The 7178-nt window shown below is 36.1% G+C and overlaps 1 protein-coding gene across 1 annotated transcript; it reads left to right on the top strand.

Annotated features, from left to right (window-relative positions):
- The first annotated feature begins 546 nt into the window (after nt 1–546).
- On the top strand, nt 547–4306 carry LOC133522145 (NADH dehydrogenase [ubiquinone] 1 beta subcomplex subunit 10). The gene is made up of 4 exons (XM_061857373.1): nt 547–740; nt 810–945; nt 2869–3008; nt 4107–4306. Exons 1-4 carry the CDS (start codon nt 638–640, stop codon nt 4211–4213), a joined length of 486 nt encoding a protein of 161 aa, XP_061713357.1. The 5' UTR covers nt 547–637; the 3' UTR covers nt 4214–4306.
- Nucleotides 4307–7178: the final 2872 nt, after the last annotated feature.

Here is a 7178-nt window from a genome sequence, read left to right as displayed (position 1 = left end):
TTCCTAGCGCAAAGGTTGTCACGGTTCAACGCGGAAACGCAACAAGCGTGATGGGCACCTTTGTTGCGTTGGGAGCGACGTGGGGTGGGTTGTTTGACTAGTTTTTAGAGGTTAGTTTAGGTTTAGTTTTATTTATAATTAAGTTTATTGACAATTTATTTGTTAGTCCTTAAGTATTTTTTAATTATTGTGTTTTTTATTTTATTTGTGTTTCTATTTTTGTTTTTTCAATTGATTTATTCGCTTTTTTGGGAGGATTAAAATATTTATTCACAATAGCATATAAACTATCATCTGATAAAGTATCAAACGGGAGGCGATGACAAATTTTTATTTTACATGTTTCAGTGGCTGCTATTTCTCAACCCACCAACAGAGCGGAAGCTGACGTCCACGAGGGTTCATCATACATAGCCGTTAACCACTATACGAGTTATCACCCGGGAGGCGATTGGTCACGGAAATCTGTTCCTGGCTTGCGGTTTATGACTTTCATACCGTTATATGAAGTCATTATTAATGACTATCATGTTAGTTTTCGAACGACTCCTCTGAAACGAAACGTCAATGTCAAAATAATCGAACGTCTTTCATTTTCCATCAATTACTTATTTCATTTTACATAAATACAACGAAAATGACCGCTGGGGACAAGAAAGTGCCAGGAGAAGATAATGCTTTCAAGGCGTTTATGAGCGCACTCTATAGAACGGTTGATGCACCAGTAACATGGTTCCGAGGTAATATATTTTGAGCACTGAATGTTAGTTATGTAAGTGTTTAGGGTTAACAATTGTGTTTTGCTTCAGAGTCGATCGTGGAGCCCAATCAGCAGAAGTACCCGTGGTACCACCAGAAGTATCGCCGGGTACCGACTATCGATGAGTGCTACACGGACGACGTAGTGTGCGACTTCGAGGCGAACGCGCAGTTCAAACGCGATAGGTTAGTTTTTGGTTTTTACTAAATAATTTAGGGTTTACTCTGTCGAGTCTCTCGTAAACAACGGAAGCACTTACGCATCAAAACTATTTATTAGTTCTTATCAGTATGGTATTTGGGTGTCCAAAATAATTTATTTCTTTTTTCACTGAATTCATCAGCTGTGAAGAACTTGACAATTAAATTGTATAAATATAAAATTTTGATTATGACAATAAAATATGGTATAAATCCTCATTATCGCATGTATCCTCTGCTATATGTAGCAATATAGATAGATAGAATACTCTTTATTGGCACACCTCAGTAAAAGACACCACTTAAAGAAAAACAATTGATTAGTGATAGAGGCACACAACAGGCAATCTTATCGCTAAAGAGTGATCACTTTCAGACAACCTTTGGGTAGCGGAAGCAAAAACAATTAATCAAAAGGAGTAGGTGTTGCAAAAAATATATTATGAAGCCTACTTTCATACACACATATAAGAAAATAAATAAAAATAATAGAATACATGTATAAGAAAATAAAATAGACATACATAAACATACATACATAATAAATATATCAGACACAAACAAAAATATACCAACATATAACAGCAACATATCAACCACAGAGTAAAAAATAACTATGTATTTCAAACACTAAGGGAGAGATAGGTAATATGTAATATAATTGGTGTAACTGGACATTTTGGGAACCCATTTTGGCAGTCACCACAGACTAGGTGATTTAAGTAACCATGTTTAGGGTAAATATCGTGTTTTGAAATTATAATGGAATGACATGTTTTACTTTAGAAATAAAGTTATCTAGATTAAGAGTCCCCAGCAAGCTCGGCCGATATTCACATTCCCATACAAATGGGGTTATGTTCTCATTTTAAATGTATGTGTTGGATTGTAATGAAACTTTGCACATACAGTGACATGAAGTATATCTAACTGTGACAAGTGGCATAAAATGAAGGAGCCCTACACTTGAAGGTCAGGCTAAAGAGCAAGAAAAGAGAGATATCTAGTCCTGTAATTTCTTTGTATAGCTCCAGTTTATAAAACAAATTTTGTATGGAAAACTAAAACTAAATATGCCTTATCCTATTGTAAGTACAATGTTTCAGAGCAATCTAGCAAGTTGTTTTAAAATGAGAGTGTAACTATGTTTGTATGGAGAACTGAGCTTGCTGGGGACCCTTAATTGAACTTCTGGCCTGCAAGGAAAATGGCATGCAAGTTTGAGAACCCAATGTTTGAGAACGCACTACACCATAGAAATAGAATACTCCTAAATGTAAGAGATGCAGAGCTTGCCACAGCAGAACTGGTGCAAAATTAATGATTTCTTTGAGATTCAACCTTTTCGACTTTGTTGCTTTTCAGGGTTTGTGACATCAAAAGGCAAAATGGGACCCTCATAGGATCACTTGTCTGTTTGTCTGTCCATCCATTTTGCTTTGAAACTGTTGAACCAATTGAGTTGTAATTTGGTTTACATAGTCAGTGACCCAAAGACGGATGTGTAATAAATTAATGATAATGTAATGAAATTTAAACTTGGCCTGCTGTTGGAGAGTAAATTTGAAACATATAAAATAATAAAGTTTATTAATTTGTGACAATCACAAACATGTATAAACATGTACAGAAAGCAAAAGCAGAGAAACAGAACATTAAGTATGCATCACAAAATGGATCCAACTTTTTTAGCAAATTATATTGTTTAGTATAAAAAATTAAAGAGCTCTTTGTGAAAGTCAAACAATAGATATTTTTATTGTAATTGTAGAATCGATATTTTTAGTTTTTATTATTATTTTTTAAATTAAGCTTGTTGATTGTACCAGAAGAATGGTTAAGAAAGATAATTACATTGTAGATTAACATAATTAAGTGAATAAACCTATCTTGTTATGTATATTTCAGAGCTGTAGACTCTGAAATCCTGTCCATCCTCCGCCAACGTTATGAAGACTGTATGCTATATGAGGCTCCGGACCACCTGACTGTTTGCAAATCTCTGTGGGACAAGTACAAGGATGCCGAGGAGGCCTGGTTTATTAAATGTAAGTGCAATTACTGTGCTAAGTGCTACACCTGCCCCACAATTAAAAATTGTATTGCAATCGGGCAGACTCTTTCCCTCTCTCTCTTTAGCCATCTCTACCTTTTGGGTGTAGGTTTCCTTCATTTTATGCCACTCGTCACGGTTCTGTGCGACCTGGAGCCACTTCTTCCCCGCAGTCCTTTTGATGTCGTCGTCCCAACGCATCTGGCGTCTTCCGGGGCGAACGGTAAATACATATAAATCAAACCCCAGAACCAACAATAGTTGTTGTTTAACCGCGCGTGCTAATATTGATACCCGAGCAAGCGAAAGATACCAAAATTGAACGAGTGATTTAATAGGAATCTTATGCGTTGCGAGGGTTAAACAAATTTTGTCGCCAAGTGAAACAAAAATTTTCACCACACAAACACGAGGAAAATAAAAACCTCAAACAAAATCAAATCCGAGTGAATGTTACTAGTAAGAATTCAATATTTATCATTCAAATTCATCATTTAAAAGTCAATTGTACAGTCGCCACCAAATATATCGGAGCGGCCAAGGTGCTCAAAAATATCTCAACAGAACTCCTTGACAATAGGGGTGTGGTCAGATATTTGTGAGCGCCTTTGCCGCTCAGATATATTTGATGGCGACTGTACCGGCCAACATATGGACCCAACTCAAAAATTTTAATTTACTTTGCCACACATGTGGATAAAATGCAACTTTCTCATCAGTTTTTGAGCAATCAAGAGCCTTTACGTGTTGGTGAGGTGAAAAATATGTTTCACCCTGCCACAATTTCTTATCAACAGGTTTTTGTACATTGTAAATTTTGCCCTTAATTTTTTTCTCCTGTAATTTTTGGTGACATCTTAATATCTTTGTTATAAAATTATTTCTTTGTTATTTAGCCCCATTTAATTTTTTAATTGAATAAAATACCGATTATTGTATTTAGCATTTAGCAAATAGCAGACTTAATGCCAAATGGTATTCTCCATCAATCAACCACGGGGTCGATCAGAGGCATACAAATGGTGCAAAACCCAACATAATATAATATGGATAAAAATAATATCGTGTTTTCTTAATGTTTGTTTTTCCGTAGATGGCGACCTTGGAGGATACGCGGATGCTAGGAAATGTTACATGAAACAAAAACATCGTATGATTTGGGAGAAGCGCAATGGTCCCCTGTCAAACCAAACTAAGTAAATGAAATTATCGACGTTTCTGATTAGTTCCCTGTACATGTTATAATGTAATATAGACATTGGTCTGCTATAATAAATCAAAGTTTAGTATTTACATCCTGTATTATTTCTGTATTTATTAAATAGCATATAGCAACGTTTGTGCTTGTCTCCTAAAATTTTGCCGGGATTCGAACCCAGGACCATCACCCACATTGATTTCTTAAGAGGGGTAGCTATGTGACGTTACTGAGGATAACGAGAATAAGGCCGGCGCCCCACTGCTGCGCACGCTACATCCACGGCCCACGTTTTAATACAAACCGTGGGCAAGCCCACGAAATTTTGTATAGGAACGTGGGTCGTGTACATAGCGTGCGCTGCAGTGGGGCGCCGGCCTAACAGAAAAAAATATTCAAGTAATAAATAAAAAAGCAAGATTCTAGTTATTATAAAAATATCATTTATTTTCCAACACTACATTCATTTTCCATGCAATACTAACAACATACTACATCCAAACACTGATATTTCACTATTGGTGACAAATCAATGAACGGAAAACACGAATTAGTGTTCACTACAGTACACAGAGAAAATAAAGATCACAGAATTATGAAGACATAGATAATTATATCTTATTAATTACCCTCTTACTGTACTTTCAAATACTTAAATCTATAAACCTTAGTGTTATAATTGTAAAACTTTGATATTGGTCACATAAGAGTAAAAACAACATTATCTTAAAACGCTACAGTCTTAAGTAAATTCAAAATAAAAACATCTATGAAACAATATTTCAAGATTTATTATAAATACAAGGACAAGGGGCCACCGCCAACTTCGAAAATCGAAATATGCGTCTCCATTATTTCGCTTCAATAGGCGGGTCCACACAGAAGGAACTGCCTAGCGAGGAATTTGCCCACGCGAAGTAGCTCGGTCGGTGGAGACGTGCCTCGCCCGAGGCACGTCTACACAGACCGAGCTGCTTCGCGCGGCGATTTCCTCGCGAGGCGGCTCGTTCCGTGTGGTTCTGCCTAATAATGCAAAAGAGATAGAGACAGACGATTACGAATTATGATGTTCGCGGTAGCCCCTTAAGATCACTTTACTCAAAATGCGAACTGGCAGTGGTGTAAATGAAAATTGTAACACATATAATTGCATATTATATTGCGATCCGTAATCGACGTAAGGCCCGCCTTACTGACACGGATCTCGGGCGGGTTATTATTGGTTCGTTTGTAAACGCTCTATTTCTCTGACCACGCTTATTAGCGATTTAGTAGTAACATATATGATCCGTGGGTGGACGTTTTTAGGTAACTGATCGCCCTGCTGTCAAAGGAACTGAGCGTTATAAACGCTGCAAAAATAACTGACCCGCTCGCCGACATTCCACATCGATACCCAGGGCAGGACTGTCGATATTATCATGTACGACTCCTAAATATATTTATGCTATGCTTTGTACCAATTTTTGCGCGTGTTTAAACATATGTACACTATATACATAAATAAATCGAGTTCACCTAGCAATATGCAGCTCATGATTCTTAACGCATATATTTATGCACTAAAATGATAGGATTAATTTCGATACCAGTTGCGTCCTTGGTATAATACTAATGAAATATCACAGTAGTAAGTGTTGCACATAGGTTACACTATTTACAAAACTAACATATCCATACACACGGCTAATATACAGTGAAGAGATTAAGTACTTGTTGCGCTTCGAACGCGTGCTGCAAACCATCTAGAAAACGCACCATAAAAACCCTCATAAATGCATTGCGCCACGACAGACCTTTTTAGCATATACCGGAATGCCGCGGACATCGCACACTACCTTATCAGTCCAACACATCTTAACAATGTAAGATACTCACTTACATAGAAAATAATATTTGTACCCTAATTATCAATGTGGAACTACGAACAGCGGGCGACATCGACAAACAAAACGCGCGAAAGACAAGCACCTAAGTATTCTACCAGGTCGGGACAGATGCATACAACCGTCTATGAGTCAACTCCAGCTTCCAATGATATCCAGTTCTTTCTAAACATACTATTAATTGTCATTGTTTAATTATCCCAGAGCGAGCATGATTTTTCTTTTGTCAGAGACTATTTCTTTATACGCTTTATTACTTAAATATACAAAAAATCGTAAAAAATTTGCACATTTATAATTGACTCTTAACATTGTAGCTAAAACCGACCACAATTCGGTCATGGATATCATTCTAAATGTTAACCTGGCATATCGCGGTGTAAAATTTTATATCTCAAGAATTTAGTAAAATTGTTGTCTAAAAATTACAGGACTTTGAAACAGTGATATTTTCTATAACCGACGAAGTAAAACAATTAAGACTGTACAGTAACAATTATCAATACAATTCAACAAAACAGGTAAGGCCTAATTATAGCGATTTGATGGAGATCATGTATAAAGGATAAAATTCTTACGACGAAACAAATACTACAGTAATTATATTGTACTCTATAAGAACATTCGGAAAATGTTATTTACACTTTTAAATATTATAAATAATTACATTCAATCGTATACCTACTAATATTTGAGCTTGACTTACACATCTTACACGATAATTATTGATATTTCGAAATGGAAAAACGAACATATCTGTGGCCCTAGTGAAAAAGGGTACAAGTCTCTGGCAGCTTAGGTGTATAAGGGCATAAGTGTTACGTGGAACTTACACCCCTTTACACCTGCGCTGCCAGAGACTTGTACCCTTTTTCACTAGGGCCACAGATATTTACTTCTAATTTGCGTTAACTAATAAAACTAGACGTACACAAATCGATCTGATCAAGATAAAATAATAGTTGAAGATCGTTAAGAGTAAAATGCATGAACTATCAATAATAATTAGGCTTGTTCTAGTCTTCCAAACCTAAAATAAAAAATGTCAAATGTTAAAAAGATTAATACTTCACATTCATTA

Source organism: Cydia pomonella, chromosome 10 (genome assembly GCF_033807575.1).
Source record: "Cydia pomonella isolate Wapato2018A chromosome 10, ilCydPomo1, whole genome shotgun sequence".
Classification (NCBI taxonomy): Eukaryota; Metazoa; Arthropoda; class Insecta; order Lepidoptera; family Tortricidae; genus Cydia; species Cydia pomonella.
Note: the sequence above shows the minus strand (reverse complement) of the source record. Positions and strands in the feature narration are given on the sequence as shown.

Bases quoted from the DNA above. Each gene is read 5' to 3' on its own strand.
- LOC133522145 (XM_061857373.1), top strand. From the start codon at position 638: ATGACCGCTGGGGACAAGAAAGTGCCAGGAGAAGATAATGCTTTCAAG. The intron at 946-2,868 runs GTTAGTTTTTGG...TGTATATTTCAG, and splicing joins GCGCAGTTCAAACGCGATAG to AGCTGTAGACTCTGAAATCC. The intron at 3,009-4,106 runs GTAAGTGCAATT...GTTTTTCCGTAG, and splicing joins GGAGGCCTGGTTTATTAAAT to ATGGCGACCTTGGAGGATAC.